Source organism: Peromyscus leucopus, chromosome 6, assembly GCF_004664715.2.
Source record: "Peromyscus leucopus breed LL Stock chromosome 6, UCI_PerLeu_2.1, whole genome shotgun sequence".
Taxonomy (NCBI): domain Eukaryota; kingdom Metazoa; phylum Chordata; class Mammalia; order Rodentia; family Cricetidae; genus Peromyscus; species Peromyscus leucopus.
The window spans coordinates 92619385-92640089 of NC_051068.1; the positions used below are offsets into that span (position 1 = coordinate 92619385).

The following is a 20705-nucleotide window of genomic DNA, read 5'->3' on the forward strand; positions in this document are numbered from 1 at the left end:
GGGGGTGAATAAAGGAAAAATTAAAAGTAGTTTGAGGTCATCTTCATTGAGATCAAGTTTAGGGCCACAAATGACTATAATTTCTAATGGAGGATCTTCAGTGGACTGGATATTAGAGAGCTGAGAAGAAGAATGCTTAGAGATGGAATTTACGTACAATCTAAGAAAAAAATGGAGAGAGTGTAGACAGGAGAGTTTTGCACACATGTAAGGAGAAAGGGAATAAAAAATTCGTGCAGTTTAGTGGTTAGATGCTAAAGGGAGGTGGAAAAGGAGGACAGGGCCACAGGATGTGCAACCAAATAAACCATACTTTCATTGGATGGACAGAATGGAAGGCATCATTGCATGGTGAGAAAAAGGAACAGTATGGATTACTGTAACAAAGTAGATAAAAAGAGATGCAGATATGGCTATGAGAACAGAGGAATATGTCAAAATCCAAAGTTTCAAAGTAGAAAAGGAAAAGAGAAAAGTATAAATACTATATGGGATACAGATTAACAAATAACACGAGAAAAACCTTGAGAAACAGGAAGATGCAGAGTCAAGGGGGTTTTCTCAGGGTAGGCGAGGAAATATGGCAGCTTCTCACTTCAATCCCCATTGACTTTGGGAAATACATCCTGATTGTATGCTTAGGGATATGTATGTAGACATAGAGGCCGCTGTCCCAACATGATGCACTCAGCTGAAGGTGCTTTCTGTTTCCATCCCTTGCTTTCTCCCAGTTCACCTTCTTTTAAGCAGAATTCTCAGATCCTGGCTCTGTACTTCAAATCGTTTGATCTGCTTCAGACTTTGCTTTCTTCTCTGAATTGCTGAGATGACTGCCCTTGCTTGTTTTTTTCTCTCATCATGCTTTGATCCTACCGGGTCATCACTGATAGCAAATTAAACAACACTCATGGGGATGGATTCATCTATGTTATCAGTATAATATTTCATTATAAATGTTGAAGGATTTCTTTCTTTCCATTCCTTTATAATGACAAACTCTTCAAAGAATACTAATAATTCCTTCCATTATGATTTTTGCACCATTGTTCTCTTGTTTATAGAGAATTAATCTATATTTATGAACTATACTATAATGCTTTCCACATCTTTTTATTAATCCTGAGAAACACAGTTGTCATATGCTTATGGATTTCTCTTCTACATATATGACAGCATTGCTATGTCAGTTTAATTGACCTTGGCAATCTGCATCTGCTGCTGATGTGTCCCTATGGGATGGTTTCTGCAAATTTAAGCTGTGGCTTATTGAAGAACTTGTATGTCACAATGCAATTAAGTCTATATATAAAAGAAAGTCATTTTGTGCATAACATTAAATTGACTAAAAGTTCCTATTTCCAAACCATTTCTTGTTATAAAGCTACCATGGAGTGTCTTTGTTTTTTAAATAAGCCCCTTTTAACACAGTAGTAATTAAAGCAGAAAATTAACATAAATCTTGAATGTTTGGTGTGAATTAAGGATGTTTCTGTTCATTTAAAGACTGCATAAAATTCCAGGCACCATATCATTTAGCATATTTCTCTCTCATTTGCAGAATAATCTGGACTCTAAATAAGCATATTTAAGGGCTCTTTTTTTTGAGTTCTTATTTTATTCAACCATGGAGCTCCTGGGACATATGCCTGTCTCCATCAACATACAATCCCTTAGAAATCTGTGTGAAAACTATAAATGATCATAACAAAAATGCCTACCCCCTTCAAGAAAAAATGGAAAACATACAAGCCTTTATTAATATTCATTTAACACTTCACAAGAATGGCAAGCAGTTATTTGGTTTGCAAATGTAAACATACATTTTTCATCCACTAGGGCCTTCATTCCTTCTGAGCTCTATCAGAGCAGTAGTGATCTGCTTCTGAAGTCTGTTTGCACTAAATTCCAAGTTGACTGTATCAGTGAAGGAGTAAGAGTTTTCAGTGGTCCACAAAACGGTGATTCCAATGATACAGATAACAGAGGTCCCCTTGTTATAGGGAGCTGGAAAAATGTACCCTCATGGATAAATTAGAAGGAAAATGCAGAGATTTTCTGTATTGAATTCCTAATTTGGAATCTAGATAAGATCCTTAAAGGTTTACCAAAAAAAAGTAAAATAATAGGAATAGTGCCTATAGTTTGAAAATCACTAAAGTTAGGAAAGATGGGGTTGAGGAGATGACTTGTTCAGGAAAATGTTTGTCACCCAAGCCGGCAGACCTGAGTGTTTCGATACAATAAAGAGCTAAGGACAGTGAAATCTGTCTAAAATTGTAGTGCTGGTAGCATAGAGGCAGGAAGATCCCTAATGGTTATTAGCTAGCCAGTGTAGTCAAATTAATGGACTTCAGGTTTGATGAATGACGCTGTGTCAACAAATAAAAATGGAATGGGGTCAAGGTGAGATACTCACATCAGCCTCTGGCATTCATACACATGAGCACAGGGACATAAAAAAACATACTTTGACATGCACTTACATGGGATTGAGCAAGGTGCTTTCTGATCCATATGTAGATTCAATGAATATGTAAATACTTTTTAAATATTTTATGTTTCTAAACAGAGTCTACTGTACCTGCAGGGAAATGCTTGTGGTTTGAGATTGAGGCCATCATTCTGAGAATAGCTAGTTAGCACTGCTGAAAGAAAACATTTAGAACCTACTGTAGCACTGTGTATACCCATATTTTGTTCATCATTTACATTTTCAATGGTTGTTTTGTAGATACAATCCCAGGAACACATATTCAAACTTATATAGATTGTCACTGTTTTAGTTTATATTTCATAATATCAAAGCCTACTAGGTGACTTTTCATCCACTTAACATTTCAAGAAGGGAAATAGGAACATGTTGAAGTTGAATGCCCCGCAAAAGGGCAGAAGGCAGTTCTATAAGTACTTTTTTAAAAAGATCAAAGATCATTTTAAATATTAAAAATTAATGTATCTAGTATGGGGTATAGAATCAACAGATTGCTTAATTAAAAAGTAGTTTAGATTGATGTTGCAAGTGATTCATGATTACAATAGTTGATATTTAGGTCTAAGATTTCAAAAGCTGATTGAATCACATACTGAAGAGCTTATTTTGAATAGAATTCATGTATGAATATATTGAGATATGCACTCACAAATGTGCAAATATTTCTTTGGTTCATGCAGATATAAATTTGTGAGGCCCTAGAGGTCCACTTCAAGAATATAAACATTTAATGGGCTTCAGATGTAGCTCAATGGTAGAGAACTTACCTATTATGCACCAAGTTCTGTGTTCACCCCCAATACTTCAGAATATTTTAAGAAAAGAAAAAAGATCATTTACACATTTAATGCTAAGCAGAAGACCTCAAAAAGTCTGAGTGAAGGTCCTTAATTTAAATTTCAACAGCTTTACAATATATGTCTTTAATAGATATAGGAAAACATAACTGATATATAATCTTTCTCATTTTTCATTCTTAGCATGAAACTAGTAGTTATTTCCAAGGCTATTTCTGTCAAAAATAAAATTAAATATACAAATAGAATGTGTATTCACTAAAAGTGAAACAATCTTGAATTGTTTCCCATTTTAAAACTCTCTTCATTTGATATCTCTATTTGGGTCAGAGTGTATCAAAGTTTTAGACAAATAATCACTAATTATTTACAATTATTGATCTATATTTCTAAAACATATTATATGTGCCATTCAACAATGGCACATTAAATCCCATTGAAGAAATGAGCCATATTCACTATTGATTTTCTTGCAACTCAAGTAACTGTCAACAGATGGTAGTGATGATCTGTTATGCAATAGGGAACAATGAGAAAGGTCTTCTTTCATGTGACCTTTAAAGACATTAGAAAAATCTCAAAATGCCATTCTGCATTGAAAATAATTACATGAATATTTAATTTTACTCTTGATGAAAGGTGAGCTAGCATAAGAAGTACAAATAGCAGAAGATTTTAAAATAGAAACCTGAGTGTGATAGCTTTAACTCATGGACACTTTCATTCAAGCACACATCAATCCATCCCTATATTTTCTAAAGTATAAGCACTATCTGACAGTATTATTCTGTGATAATACAGAAGCAAGCCACAAAGACATATTTCTTTTCTCCCAGGCCCTACAGGTTTGTAGGAAAAGAACAGCAGCACTAGCCCAAAAATAGTTGCCTGTTTCTACTTTATGTAGAATGCAACATATATACAAGGCTCATTTTTAAATTTAAATTTATTTTTTTAAGATTTTTGTACATGAGTATAATGTATTTATATCATTTCTACTCCTCCCTCTTGGCTCTGCAACTTTATCCCATGTTACCCTCAAATTCATGACTTCTCCTATAATTATTATTTCCCATGTGCACGTGCACGTGTGCACACACATACACACACATACATACATACATACACTCACACACACACACACACATATATATATATGATACAAGAGGGCAGTTATTTTGAGATAAATGTAACTGTATACCTAGGTCAAATTGTTTAACAACAAGGGTAAATAATTTAGTGAAAATATAGCAGGTCTTTCCATTTTGCTTTATAAAGTGTTTTGTTGTGAAAAGAAGAGACATGTTTTTTATCACAATCCATGAATCAACTATATAATTTTCATCTGTGGCACCCAGGGACATTATTGGGATCATGTGAATAGTAACAGATTTATGGATAAGTACACTTTAGAAAATTCATTTATACGAATTTCAAAGGCTGTACTTTCTTCATAGATTCAACTGTTTTTAGAGAGTAAACCAGATATTAAGTACTGCTAGCTCTTTTTAGTTTCTACATGTGAAGTATATTTTTAGTGAACTTGAATATGTTGACTCTGGTATTTCATTAACTTATCTTTTTCTGGTTTATTAAAAACAGTTGGTTATATCCATAGAACAATAATTAAGGATATTTTTCAACTGATTCACTGATCTGTCATTTTCTATTGTCTTTCCCTTTTTTTTTCAGTGAGAGAAGCTTTGAGTCCCATTAAGTTTAACAGATGGGGTCTACCAGAAGTAGATCCAGAAACCATGCAAACCAGTGAACCATGGGTATTTGCAGGTGGTGATGTTGTGGGTATGGCTAACACCACAGTGGAATCAGTGAATGATGGAAAACAAGCTTCTTGGTATATTCACAAGTACATACAGGTAGGCATTTGTTATTAATATTACTTACTTTTTTTCATAAGTGGTTTTTGATTTTTGATATTGATTTATATGAACACTTTGTGTGTGTGTAGGTGTGTGTATGTGTGTGTGTTGCTTGTGCAAGTACCTGTGTGAATACACATGTCAGTATGTACATAGAAGCCAGAAGAAGACATTGAGAGTCTTACTCTAGTAATTTCTTACTTATTGCTTTGGCATTGGTTCTCTCAATGAGCCAGGAGTTGGCCTGACCATCAGCAATCCCCACTGATCCTCTTGTCTATTCTTCCCACCAGTCCTGGGTTTATAGGTACATGTAACCATGCCAACTATTTTAGAAGGATTCTGAGGATTTGCTCAGTGCCCATGCTTGCATAGCAAGTTCTCTTACCCAATAAACCATCTCCTTAACCCAGTATGAGCATTTTTATGAGCTATATATATACTTATAAAATTTTGCTTGATATAACTTTTAACATGTGGACTGGGCAGTAGAATCATTCAGCTGACTGAAAATACATTATGCATTTATATTAGTGGAGTACTATAAAGATGAAAGCTTGTTGAAAAATATTTGGAATAGCTTAAATAAAGAATACTACGTGTATCACAATTGCTAATACCCACTTGGATAGGAACTATAATCTGATACATAATGAACCCATGTAGTGTAGAAAATTATTTGGTCTGTCCATGTGAGCTAGATTGCAAATGGTTGGTTTTCTCCCACCTATCAGTTCCTGAATAACCACTCAGAAGCTTAATATTACTTATAAATGCCCAGCCAATTGCTCAGGCTTATTATTAACTAACTCTTACATTTTTTAAGGTTTACTTGTTTATTTAAAGTTTTTTTTTAAATTTTTTCTTCATAGTTCTTACTTTTTAAGTTAACCAATACTTCTTCTTTATGTTCTGCCACATGGCAGTGACTATTAGGATGGAATGTTCATCTTCTGCTGCCTCTGCATCTGGCTCGTGACTCCTGACTCAGCTCTTTTACTTCCCATCATCCTTAGTTTGCTAGCCTCCCTATACTTTCTGCCCAGTTACTGGCCAATCAGCATTTTACTGAACCATTCAAGTGACAAAACTTTACAGTGTACAAGAGGATTATTCCTTAGCACCAAAGTCCTATCCATTTCCAAATTTGGTGTGCATAAATGAGCAGGAAACAAACTGTTGAAAAATGACAGTTCTAAACACGATCAGCAAAAGTGGCTGGATTTATAAATATGACAAAGGTGCTGAGAAATAAAGGGGACACAACACCCTTTACAATAGCCACAAAAAATATAAAATATCTTGGGTAACTCTAACCAAGAAATTGAAAGACCTGTAAAATAAAATTGTCAGTCTTTGAAGAATATATCAGAAGATGGAAAGATTTCCCATGCTCATGGATCAGAAGGGTCAACATAATAAAAATGACATTCTTATGAAAAACAATCTACAGATTCAATCCAATCCCCATCAAAATTCCAACATAATACTTTATTAACCTTGAAAGAACAATACTTTACTTGTATGGAAAAAGAAAACAGGATAGCTAAAGCAATCTTATACAGTAAAAGAACATCTGGGGTATCACCATCTCTGTTTCAATCTCTTCTATAGACCAATAGTAATTTTAAAAAAAAACATGATATTGGCATAAAAACAGACATGTTGATCAATGGAATTGAATTGAAGACCCAGACATATATCCACACACCTGTGTACACCTGATATTTTATAAATAAGCCAGAAACGTACAATGTGAAAAAGAAAGCATCTTCAACAAATGATGCTGGCATAACTGGATGTTGGCTGTAGAAGAATGCAAACAGATCCATATCTAATACCATGCACAAAACTCAAGTCCAAATGGATCAAGATTTCAACATAAAACCAGAAACACTGAATCTGATGGATGAGAAAGTAGGGAATAGCCCTGAGAACATTGGCACAGGTACAACTTCCTACATAGAACACCAATAACATAGACACTAAGATCACCAATTAATAAATAGGACCTCATGAAACTGAAAAGCTTCTGTCAGGCAGAGGATGCAGTCAATAGGACAAAATGACAGCCTACAGAATGAGAAAAGATCTTCACCAACCTAACATCTGACATAGGATAATATCCAAAATATATAAAGAACTCAAGAAACTAGACATTAACAGACTAAATAATCCAATTTAAAAATGGGGTACAGATCTAAACAGAATTTTCAACCCAGGAATCTCAAAAGGTCGAGACATGCTTCAAGAAATGTTCAACATCTTTAGCCATCAGAGTAATGCAAATCAAAACAACTTTTAGGTTTGTATTTACAGCTGTCAGAATGGTTAAGATCAAAAACACAAGTGACAGCTCATGTTAACAAGGATGTAGAGCAGCCACTTGTACAATATGGTAGTTGGAAATCAATACAGTATTGGAAATCAATGTGGCTGTTTCTCAGAAAATTGACAATCTACCTCAAGGCCAGCCATACCAGTAATTGGCACATACTTAAAGGACAATTCATCCTACACAAGGACACTTGCTCAACTATGTTCATAGTAGCTTTAGTCATAGTAGAAACAACCTAGATTTCCCTCAGCTGAGCAATAGATTTTTAAAAAGGTGGTACATTTACACAATGGAGTATTACTCAGCTGTTAAAATAAATGACATTGTGAAATTTTCTGACAAATGGGTAAAATTAGAAAAAAATCATCTTGAGTGAGATAACTCAGACTCAAAAAGACAAACATGGTATGTATTCACTTATAAGATTTTAGATGTAAAGTAAAGGATAATCATGCTGCAATCCACAGACCCAAAGAGGTTAAAAGCAAGGAGGGCAGCACATGGGGGGAGGGATGGGGATAGGGGTTATAGATCTCCTTGGGAAGGGGAAATAGAGATTTCAGGAGTGGACTGGGAACAGATGAGGATAGGAGCAGGAGAGATCAGTTGGGTGGGACTAGAGGGAGAGAACACTTAGACACCTGGAATTGGGGGGAATTTCAGGAGTGATGCAGAAGCCTATTGCAGTGGAAACTCCATGGAACCTATGAGAGTATCACTAGAAAGACTCCTAATAATGGGGGACATGGAGCCTGAACCAGCCATTTTCTGTAACCAGGCTTCCAATGGAGGGATTGGGACACCAACCCAGCCACAAAACCTTCAACCTACAATTTGCCCTGCCTGCAAGATGTGTTGGGACTGGGGCCTAGCATAATCATCATCTGAGAGACCAGAGAGATTTTTATCCAGCCACTGATGGGAACAGATGCACAATCACACAGCCAAATATTAGCCAGAGCCTGGGGAGTTCTGTGGAGAAGATGGAGGAAGGAGGAGGAAGGAGAGAGTTCAAGAATACCACAAGTACACATCCCACAGAATCAACTGACAGGGACTCAAGTGGGCTCACAGAGATCAGGGAGACTGTACGGGTTTGATCCTACGTCTTCTGCATATATGTAATGGTTATGTAGCTTGGTGCTCTTGTGGGATCCCTAATAGTGGTAGTGGGGGTGGTCTCTGACTCTTTAGTCTGCCTTTGAGACCCTTTTCCTCCCATTGGGTTGCTACATCCAACATGGTATGAGAATATTTGCCTGGTCTTATTGCAGCTTGTGATGCCATATTTGATTGTTGTCCCTGGGAAGCCTACTCTCTTCTGAGGGTAGGTAGAAAGGGGGAAGTGTAACACAAATCGTAAAAGGTCTTTAATAAAAAAAAGAGCCAGATGTTGGGGTGACAGTTGAAAGATCTGAGAAGTAGAACAGCCAGCCACTAGCTCACCTCTCCAAAATCCTGAGCCTAAAGAGAGTTCCTGTTTCCTCATACCTTATATATCTTTCTGTGTCCTGCCATATTACTTCTTGGGATTAAACGTGTGTGACACTACTGCCTGGTTCTGTTTCGCTCATGTAGCCCAGTGTGGCCTTGAACTCACAGAGATCCAGATGGATCTTTGCCTTCCGAATAATAGGATTAAAGGTGAATGCCATCACTGCCTGACCACTATGTCTAATTTAGTGGCTGGCTCTGTCTTCTGATCTTTGGGTAAGCTTTATTGGGGTATACAATATATCACCACAGGGAGGATCTGGGGGAAAATGGGAGGTAGGAGAGAGAAATGGCGGGGGGAGGGGAGGGGAAGGAAACCACAAGTGGGATATAATATATAAGAGAAGATTAAATTTTTAAAAAGGAAGAAAAAACAAATTTAATTTTTTCTATGTTTAGCTTTATTTTGATTTTCATTTTTTATAGATGATAGATAGATAGATAGATGATAGATAGATAGATAGGGAGAGAGGGAGAGAAGAAGAGGAGAAGAAGAAGAAAGAGAGAAGAAGAGAGAAGAAGAAGAGAGAGGGAGAGAGAGAAAGTGAGTGGAGAATATGAAATTGGGTAAATAGTGGGTAGAGAAGTGGAGAAAATTTTAATTTTTGAGATATGTCATCCAGAATATAATTTTTCTAGTTATGTCTGGAGTGTCTTTTGACAATTCTTTGTTCTAATTTTTAGAAAAATAAGGATAATTGAATTTAAACCCAATATTCCTTCTCAAACATGACCCACCTCTACCCCTTGATGATTCTTTTTCCCATGTCCAATCTACTATCCAAGAGCCTGATTCGTGGTTCTTAGATTTAATTATGCAGACTAATAAAATTTTCATATTAAATTGGAGTTCAACACAAGACTTAGAGATTCTGATTTACTGAGTGACGGCATTAAAACAAATAGAATTATATTTGATAAATACACATATTAATATGAAATTTTATGACAAAAATTAAAAAAAGGAATTATTTCTCAAGAAAGCACAATTAAAAGACATATATTAATATTTGAGAGTACATACATTATCCTTTTCATAACATAACAGTATTCTACACAGTAATATTAAATGTTATTTAAGTTGAGTCTTATGCTTTCTCTGTACATATCTGTATGATTCTATCTCAGCAAACACTCAATAATACAAATTTATAGTTTGCTTTTCTGTTTCTATGATAAAAATTCTAACAAAGAGAAAATTGTGGAGGAAAAAGTTTAATTCATCTTAAACTTTAGGTCAGAATCCATCACAGAGGGAAGTCAGGGCAGGAACTTTTAACAAAAACCAAAGTTGCTTGCTGTTTCACTGTCTGCTGTTTGTGCCAGCTAGCTTTCATACACAGCCAGTCTCACCTGCCTAGGAAAGGTTGCACCCTTGGTAGGATGGGTGCTTCTACATCAGTTAACTATCCCAACCAAGAAAACATCCCAGAATCAGGCCTACAGGCAAGTCAGATAGAGGTAATATCCCAGCGGAAACTACCAAAGTAGTCTGCACTGTGTCAAGATCAAAGATGAAGCAAATTAAGATATCCACCTCTTGTCAAATTGACGTACAAACACCCCAATTTAAACTCTACCCTTTCTTTTGTTGTTTGTCTTCAGATGTTATCTTAAAATTATAATGAGAACTACAACTTTAAACATATGGCGTCTTTAAAAATTCTACTGCTTTAAATGTTCAATATGACTTTAAAATATCCAGTCTCTTAACTATGAGCTCCTACAAAATTAAACACTAGCTAAATATTTTCTCATTCCAAAAGCATAATTATAAGCAAATTAAAGCAAGCCTACTATCTAGGAGTGCAAATACATGTACTCTAGACCAGTGGTTCTCAATCATCCTAATGCTGCAACCCTTCAATACAGTTCCTCATGTTATGGTGAACCTCAACCATAAAATTTTATTTTTTTTGCTACTTGATAACTGTAATTTTGCTAATTATAAATCATAATGTAAATATCTCTATTTTCTGATAGTCTTAGGTGATCCCTGAAAAAATGTTATTTGAACCCCAAAGTGGTTATGACCCAGAGGTTGAGAATCAGTGCTTTAGACCAATGTCTGACATCTAAGATTCACTTATGATCTCCTGGGCTCCAAAGGGCTTGAGCAGCCTGCTTCTCTGGCTCTACAATCTGCAGCACACAAAGCTTGTTTCAAAGGATTAGCCTGGGCCCACTTCATTCTTATTACCTACTGCTCTTGATGGCCATTCCACAGTCCTCATATTTACAGTATCCTGTGTTCTCCACTGCCTCCTAAACTGCACCTTCAACAACGGGTTCTCTTTAGGAAGTGTGACCACCCTCATGGTGCCAGGCCTTATCAGCTTACTCCGACCTATATCTAATCTTGCATTTCCCTTACCTTAAAGATAAGTTTACTCTTAGTCATTACCAAGTTCAGCAACCAGCTTGAAATACAGCCTTGTCCCCAAAATCACAGTTTGTATGCTAACCATTAGGAAATACTCTCCAGAAGATTTTGTCTGATTTTTCAATCCATACTCACCAGCATCCATTGTCTCAGTGAGACACAGTCTCAGGCTCAGGGAGCTTTCTTATATAGTCCAGATCCAGTTGCCTAAAGAGGGTGCCTCCCACAGAGGTTTGGGCCCTCCTACATCAATAAATTATGCCCCACAGTCATGACCACAGACCAGTCTTATCAAGGTTTTAGTTGAGACCCCAGAAATAACTCTTGGCTCTGGCAAGTTGACAGATTAACTTAACTAGGAGATACACTTACCTTAGATGGCTTATCTTTTGTGGGGAGTTGTAATTTTTGTTTAAGTAGATATCTTACTGAGCAGTATGTCAGTTCCTTAAAGGAATGCAAGTAAAATCCATGGGTAAAGGAGAAGGGTCTTCTGGCATGCAAGATGAATCTCCTTGAATGTGTGAATTCAACATATTAGCGGGATGGTGGTCATGAGAGGTATGGAGACTTGAAAAGCATAAACAGAACAGCAGTCAGTGGGCAATGCTTTGCCTTTTTTGTTATCATTTTAAGTATTTCAATTATATATACATTGTAGATAAGTTTCCAAAGTGTGTGTGTGTGTGTGTGTGTGTGTGTGTGTGTGTGTGTGAAATATACAAAGGAAGATCTGATCATTTTCCTGTTAACCAAAATGAAGAGGAGTCCTAAAAGAATTTGAAGATCATATGTATTTCAGAGAAGATGAAGAATTTTTTGATCATTCAAAAGTAAATATATATTTTTTTACTTTGTCATTTCTGGTAGTTCATACATATATTTTATGAATGTAGTTTTGTAACATTTCATATTTTCATTATAGAGGTTATTTTTCTCCATAATGTTCTTAGAAGTTTTTTTAAAAAAAATCATTATGTTCAAATCTATGAGTACAGTTTGATACAACTATCCCTTTAAATAATTAAAATATTTTGATTAACATGATGTTTAGAAATACTTGCTGAATATACTACTGAGTACAATAGAGTTTCCACATATGTACAATACATACTGATCAAATCAGGATCATAAATGATTTTGTGTGTTAGTTTCCTTCAAGCTCTTCTCTTGGAGCTTCTCACTGTATAATTGAATATTATGGATTCTTTTCCCCTCACCATGGCATAAAATATTAGAATGTTTTTTCTAGCTGTTTGGGATACTTTGCTTTCTCCTTTACTTCCTAGCCTTTAATAGTTACTCTTATGCACACATTCAGATCAACTTAAAACCAAAAACCTTCACTCTGAGTACTTTATATTGTTTTTCACTTTGTTTCATTTTTAAATGATTTTATTAATATTTTACATCGCAACTGCAAGTTTCCCCTCCCTCCTCTCTTCCTAGTCCCCCTACCCCATCTACTCCTTTGTTTCTATTAAGAAAAGGGCAGACTTCCCATGGACATCAACCAAACATGGCATATCAAATATCAGTTAAGACTAGGTACCTCCCCTCATATTAAGGCTGGACAAGGAGAATCAGTATGAAGCACAGAATCTGAGAAGCCAGCAAAAGAGTCAGAGAGAGTCCCTGCCCCCACTGTTAGGAGTCCTACAAAAAGATCAAGCTACACAACTGTAACCTATATGCAGAAGGCCTAGTTATATCCGAAGAAGGCTCCCAGGTTGTCTGTTCAGGCTTTGTGAGTCCCTATAAGGCCAGATTGGTTAATTCTATGGGTTATCTTGTGTTGTATGTGACTGCTCTGACTCCTACAATCTTTCCTCCCACTCTTTCTGTTTGTTAAGTGGACTCCCCAAGTTCCACTTAACATTTGGCTGGGAGTCTCTGCATCTGTTGCCATCAGTTGCTACATGGAGCCTTTCTGATGGCAATTGGACTAGGCACCAACTTAGGAGCATAGCAGAATATCTTTAGGCATCATTCCATGGACTTTCTTTTCTAATCATCTTTGATTCTAGGTCTCTGGGCTATCCAACTTCTGGTTCACTGTGCTCTAGGAAGTGTCAAGGGTGGTGTTCCTCTCATGACGTGGGTCTCAGGGAGAACCAGTCAGTGATGGGCCACTACCCCAATTTCTGTGCCACCTGCATACCAGCACATCTTGTAAGCAAGACACATCATGGGTCAAAGGTTATGTGGCTGGCTTGGTGTCCCTCCACTGAAAGTCTTGCTTAGTTACTTCAGGCTACATATCCCCTATTGATAGGAATCTTATCTGGGGTCACCTGGGATTCCTGGGAGTTTCCATTGCACTTGGCTTCTACCCCACCCCAAAGTGCCCCACTTTTCCAGTCATCTCTTTTAATACTCTCCTCTTCATCACTCCCCATCTGATTCTTCTTGTTCCCATCCCCACCCCAGACCAATCTTGAGATCTAATTTATTTCCCTTCGCGGGGAGATAAAAATGCCCCTGCTTGGCCTCCTTGTTACCTAGCCTCTCTGAGTCTGTGGATTTTAGCATGGTTATCCTTTACTTTATAGCTAATAACCACTTATAAGTGACTACATACCATGTTTGTCTTTCTGGGTTTGTGTTACCTCATCCAGGATGATTTTTTTTCTAGTTCCACCCATTCTCCTGCAAAATTCATGATGCCATTGTTTTTTAACAGCTGAATAATACTCCTTTGTGTAAATGTACCACATGTTTCACTTAGCCATTTTCCTGTCAAGGTACATTTGGTTGTTTCTAGGTTCTGGCTATTATGAAGAGAGCTGACATAAACATAGTTGATAAAGTGTCTATGTGGTATGGTGGCACACCCTTTGGGTATATGCCCAAGAGTGGTATAGCTAGGTCTTGAGTTAGATTAATTCGCAATTTTTTGAGAAACTGCCATATTGATTTCCAAAGTGGCTGTACAAGTGCTGTACACTCCTACCAGCAGTGGAGGAGTGTTCCCGTTGCCACTCTGACAGAAGTAAGATGGGATCTCAGAATGGTTTTGATTTTCATTTCCCTGATATCTAAGGATGCTGACATTTCTTTAAGTATTTCTCAACCACTTGAGATTCCTCTGTTGAGAGTTCTCTGTTTAGATCTTTCCTCCATTTTTAATTGGATTATTTATTATTTGTTTGTTTGTTTGATGTCTACTTTCTTGAGTTCTTTATATATTTTGAAAATCAGCCTTCTATCAGAATGGAGTTGGTGAAGAATTTTTTCCATTCTGTGGGCTGCTGATTGGTCCTCTTGACTGTGTCCTTTGCCTTACAGAAGTTTTCAGTTTCATGAGGTCCAATTTGTTATTGGTGATCTTAGTGACTATGCTATTGGTGTTCTTTTTAGGAAGTTGTCTCCTGTGTCAATATATTCAAAGCTTTTCCCCATTTTCTCTTCTATCAGATTCAGTGTATCTGGATTTATGTTGAGGTCTTTAATCCATTTCGACTTGAGTTTTGTACATGGTGATATATATGGATCTACATGAATTTTTCTACATGCTGAAATCTAGTTATGCCAGCACCGTTTATTGACGATGTTTTCTTTATTCCATTGTATAATTTTGACTTCTTTGTCAGAAATCAGGTGTCCATAAGTGTGTAGATTAACATCTATGTCTTGATTTGATTCCATTAATCCACCTTTCTCTTCTTATGCCAATATTGTACTCGTTTTATTACTATAGCTCTGTAGTAGAGCTAGAAATCTGGAATGATGATACCTCTAGAAATTCTTTTATTGTACAGGATTGTTTCAGCTATCATGATTCTTTTTTATTTTTCAATGTTAAGTTGAGTATTGTTCTTTTAGTTTCTGAAAAAAAATGTATTGGGATTTTGATGGTGATTCCACTGAATCTGCAGATTACTTTTAGAAAGATTGCCATTTTTTTTACTATGTCAATCCTACTGATCCATGAGTATTGGAGATCTTGCCATGTTCTGATATATTCTCAAATTTCTGTCTTCAAAGACATTCAAAGAACTTCAAAGTTCTTATCCTGCAGGTGTTTCACTTGCTTGGTTAGAGTTATGCCAAAATATTTTATATTATTTGTGGTTATTGTGAAGGGTTTTTTTTCCAATGGTTTCTTTCTCTGCCAATTTATCCTTTGAATATAGGAGAGATACTGATTTTTTTTGAGTTAATCTTTTATCCAGCTAATTCGCTGAAGGTGTTTAACAGCTTTAGTTCCCTGGTAGAATTTTTGGGTTCTCTTAGTATACTATCTTATCATATAAAAAAACTTGTTGGTTTCTAATTTGTATCCCCTTGCTCTCCTTTAGTTGTCTTATTGCTCTAGATAGAATTTCAAGTACTGTATTTAATAGATATGGAGAAAGTAGAGAGCCTTGTCTTGTTCCTAATTTTAGTGGAATTGCCTTGAGTTTCTGTCCATTTAATTTGATTTTGGCTGTAGGCTTGATGTAAATTGCCTTCATTAGGTTTAGGTGTGTCCATGGTATCCCTGAACTCTCTAAGGCTTTTATCATGAAAGGGTGTCATATTTTGTCAAGTGCTTTTCATCATCTAATGAGATGATCATGTGTTTTCTTTTCTTTAAGTTTGTTTATATGGTATACTACATTGACATATTTTCTTGTGTTGAAGGATCCCTGCCTCTCTGGGATGAAGTCTACTTGATTGTGATGGATGATCTTTTTGATTTGCTCTTTGATTCCATTTGCTAGTATATTACTGAGTATATTTGCATCAGTGTTTATGATGGATATTGGTCTGTAATTCTCTTCTTTGTTGAGTCTTTATGTGATTGGGTATCAGAGTGATTGTGGCCTCATAAAATGAATTTGGCAGTGTTGCTTCTGATTTTATTTTGTGGAAAAATTTGAGGGATATTGATATTAGCTCTTCTTTGAAAGTCTGGTAGAATCCTGTGCTGAAACTGTCTAGCCCTGGGGTGTTTTTAGTTGGGAGGCTTTTAATGATTGCTTCTATTTCATTGAAGGTTAGAGGTTTATGTAAATTGTTTATCTGATCTTGATTTAACTTTGGTAAATGGCATCAATCAAGAAAATTGTCTATTTCTTTTAGATTTTTCAATTTTGTGGAGTACAGATTTTTGAAGTGTCTGTTATTATGTCCCCCTTTTGTTTATGATTTTGTTAATTTGTGTAGTTTCACTCTAACTTTTAGTTAGTTCAGATAAGAGTTTGTCTCTTGTTGATTTTCTCCAAGAACCAACTCTTTGTTTCATTGATTCTTTGTATTGTTCTCTTTGTTTTTGTTATATTGATTTCAGCCCTCAGTTTGATTATTTCCTGCAGTCTACTCCTCTTGGGTGCATTTGTTTCTTTTTTTGTTCTAGAGCTTTTAGATGTGCTGTTAAGTTGCTAGTATAAGATTGCTCCAAATTCTTTATGAAGGCACTTAGTCCTGTGAAGTTTCCTCTTCGCACAGCTTTCATTGTGTCCCATAAGTTTGCATATGTTAGACCCTCATTTTCATTGAATTCTAGGAAGTCTTTAATTTATGTCTTTATTTCTGCCTTGACCCTGTAGTCTTTCAGTAGAGAGGTGTTCAGTTTCCAGGAGTTTTTAGGCTTTCTGTTGTTTTGTGATGGTTAAAATTCAGCTTTAATTTATGGTGGTCTGATAGGATGCAGGGGGTTACACCAGTTATGTCGTATCTGTTAAGACTTGTGTTGTGATTAAGTATGTGGTCAGTTTTGGAGAAGGTTCCATGAGGTGCTGAGAAGAAGGTGTATTCTTTTCTGTTTGGGTGAAATGTTCTGTATATATCTGTTATGTCCATTTGGTTCATAATATCTATTAATTCCATTATTTCTCTGTTTAGTTTATGTGTGGCTGACATGTCCATTGGTGAGAGCGAAATAGTGAAATCTTCCACTGTCAATGTGTGAGGGTCTATGTGTAATATAAGCTTTAGTGATGTTTCATTTACAAATGTGGGTATCCTTGCATTTGTGGCATAGAAGAGAATTGAAATGTCATGTTGGTGGATTTTTCCTTTGATGGGTATAAAACATCCTTCTCCACCTCTTTTGATTAATTTTGGTTTCAAGTCTACTCTGTTAGATATTAGATAGCTATAACAGCTTACTTCTTTGTCCATTAGATTGCAAAATATTTTTTCTAACCTTTGACTCTGAGACAATATCTATTATTGATGTTGAGATTTGTTTCCTGTTCACAGCAGAAGGATGGATCTTGGTTTTGTATCCATTCTGATTAGCCTATGTCTTTTTATTGGGAATTGAGTCCATTAATATTTGGAAATAACAATGGCCAATGGTTGTTAATTCCTGTTATTTTGTTGCAGCTGTTGTTGGGGGTTTTGTGTGTGTGTGTGTGTGTGTGTGTGTGTGTGTGTGTGTGTGTGTGTGTGTTTCTGTTTTGAGTTATGCTGGTGTGAGATTATTCATTGCCTGTGTTTTTATGGGTGTAGTTAACCCCCTGGGTTTGAGTTTTCCTTCTAATAACTTCACTAGGGCTGGATTTGTGGATAGATACTGTTTATATTTGACCTTGTCATAAAATATCTTGTTTGCCTCATCTATAATGATTGAAAGTTTTGCTGGGTATATTAGTCTGGCCTGATACTGTGGCCTCTTAGAGTCTGCTGCACATCTGTCCAGGCCCTTCTGGCTTTTAAAGTCTCCATTGATAACTGGAGTGTAATTCTAATAGGTCTGCCTTTAAACATTTCGTGTCCTTTTTCTCTTGCAGCTTTTAATATTCTTTCTTTGTTCTGTGTGTTTATGTTTTGATTATTATGCTGTATTGACACTTTCTTTTCTGATCTAATCTGTTTGGTGTTCTGTAAGGCCCTTGGACCATTATTGGCATGTCCTTCCTTATGTTAGGAAATTTTTTTTCTTATGTTTCTTAGGTTAAAAATATTTTCTGGGCCTTTTACTTGGGAATCTTCTCCTTCTTCTATTCCAAATATTCTTATGTTTGGTCTTTCATAGTGTCTCTGATTTCTTGGATGTTTTGTGTCAGGAATTTTTTAGATTTAATATTTTCTTTAATCAATGTATCTATTTCTTCTATCATGTCTTCAATGCTTGAGATTCTCTCTTCCATCTCGTGGCTTCTGTTTGTAATCCCTGTTTGCTTACCTAGATTTTCCATTTCCTGAATTCCCTCAGTTTGTGTCTTCTTTATTGCTTCTATTGCCATTTTCAGGTCTGGAAGTGTTTTATCAATATCTTTCAGCTGTTTGTTTTGGTTCTGTTTTTTTCTTTCTTTCTTGGCATTGTTTAATAGATTTACTGATTTCTTCCAATTGTAATTGTATTTCCCTGATTTCTTTAAGGGATTTATTTATTTCATCTTTAAGGACCTCCATCATCTTCAAAAAGTTGTCTTTATGATCCTTTCCTTGTCCTTATGCTGTGTCAACTATTCATGGCTTGCTGTAGTAGGATACCTGAGCTCTGGTGGTGACATATTGCCTTGGCTGTTGTTTATTGTGTTCTTACACTAATGTTTAGGCATCTGGGTTTAGGGTGATAGGTCTAGGTGCCAATTTCTGGGTTTACCTTTATTGGATGAGTGTTTTCTTCCTTGTTTCTGCTTCCTGTCAACCACAGGAGTGACCTGTAGTTGAGTGGAGGGTCTCCACTTGAGTTGGGCTATGGACTTCTGATGGTCTGGATGGCCTCTGGTTCAGCAGGAATTTGCTGCTCAAGTTGGGAGCTGGATTTTGGTGAAGTGGGTAGCTTCTGATCTCATCAGGGGCTCTCTGGGGTTTAGAATGCTGGCCTGTCTTCTGGTGGGGTAGGAGGTTTCTGCCTGATTTTTCAGGAATCTGGCCTAATCTCAGGATGCTGGTCTGACCTCTGAATGAGTAAGAGGCTTCCACCAGAGGTGCTGGATATGGTGATGAAGAGAAGAGGGGCAGTTTAGGTGAAGCAGGTTTGTGTGAGGTGGAGGAACAATTTTACTCAGGGTTCAGGACTCTGACCTAGCCTCTGGTGGGGTAGGAGGATTCTATCATACTTGTGGGCCAGGATATTTTGACAAGGAGAAGAGGGGCAGTTGGGGTTATGCGAGGAGAATGGGCTGGGGGCAGGGTAGCAGTCTTACTTGGGGTTTAGGGCTCTGGCCTGACCTCTGGGTGAGGTAGGAAGCTTCTGTCCGAGGTCTTATTTCATCTTTTAACTCTCATGAGTTTGAAAAGATTTTACTTAAAAACTAAATAAGCATTTCACTTAATCTTCCATTTACTCATAAAAGAAATGAACGTTTAATAGAGAAATGTGATTCTTTAAAAAAAATACATATTTCTAAGAATGACAGTATTTGAAATATTAAACATGTAATGTTCAATAAGAATTTGTCTGAAGGATTTAACATGTCAAACTAGCTACTGAATTACATTTTAAAATGGAGTCAAACTGGAAAGTAAGACCAGTTTTCTATTTAGTGGAGTCAACACTTCTACCTTCCTGCCAGGGTGGGAGATAGAAAGTGTGAAGCACTCTGATGGCCTTCAGGAGCAAAAAGACAGTATGTGGGATTTCTCACTGCACATGGTTATAGTGTTCCTCCAGCCTCCGTGATCTCTCTTGAAAATGTTTGCATCCCCAAATCCAGTACCCCAACACTGTAACCACTCACCCTTCTCCAAGTTGTCCTTGAGTCTAATTTCCTCACTCACACCCTTCTAGTGTCTCCTCTCTGCATTCAAGATAAAGCTCAATCTCCCTGATATGTGATGCTGATTATAAATTTTGCACAGCAGACCAAGATTTCTTCTGCGTCTGGGTCCTGCTCACTGGACTCTACTTGTCCCTTTGTATCTAATAGTTTTGTCAAGGGGTCCGTGACACCACATTTATGATTGACACCCACATAATGGACATTCTGTATGCAAACTTCTGGCCATGCTTGCCTCTTTCTATGAAGAATATATTCATGTATTCAATAGGAAAAATATGCAGAATGGCAGAATCATTTTCTTAAAAATGAGTGAGATGGCTCAGCAGTTAAGAGCATATACTAGCTTTTGTAGGGGACCAAAATTCAGTCCCCAGTACTGACATAAAGCAGCTCATAACAACCTGTAACTCCATCTCCATAAGATCTGACACCCCTGGCCTCTGTGGGCCCTTGCCCTCACATGTACATACAAGCACATAGGTACACACATACAAATATTTAAACTTTTGTGCTGCGGATGTCTTTCTGTATGTGTTGCTCTGATTGGTTAATAAATAAAGTGCTGATTGGCCAGTAGCCAGGCAGGAAGTATAGGCAGGAAAAAAAGAGGAGAATTCTGATAACAGGAAGGCTGAGTCAGGAGACTGCTGCCAGCCACT

The 20705-nt window shown here is 36.7% G+C and overlaps 1 protein-coding gene across 2 annotated transcripts in view; it reads left to right on the top strand.

Moving 5' to 3' along the window:
- Positions 1 to 20705, top strand: part of Dpyd (dihydropyrimidine dehydrogenase) — an 847112-nt gene that overhangs the window by 374954 nt on the left and 451453 nt on the right. For both annotated transcript variants that reach the window (XM_028880091.2, XM_028880092.2), the window contains one exon: positions 4981 to 5165. In XM_028880091.2, coding sequence (XP_028735924.1) covers positions 4981 to 5165 — 185 coding nt within the window. The remainder of the gene's footprint in view (positions 1 to 4980; positions 5166 to 20705) is intronic.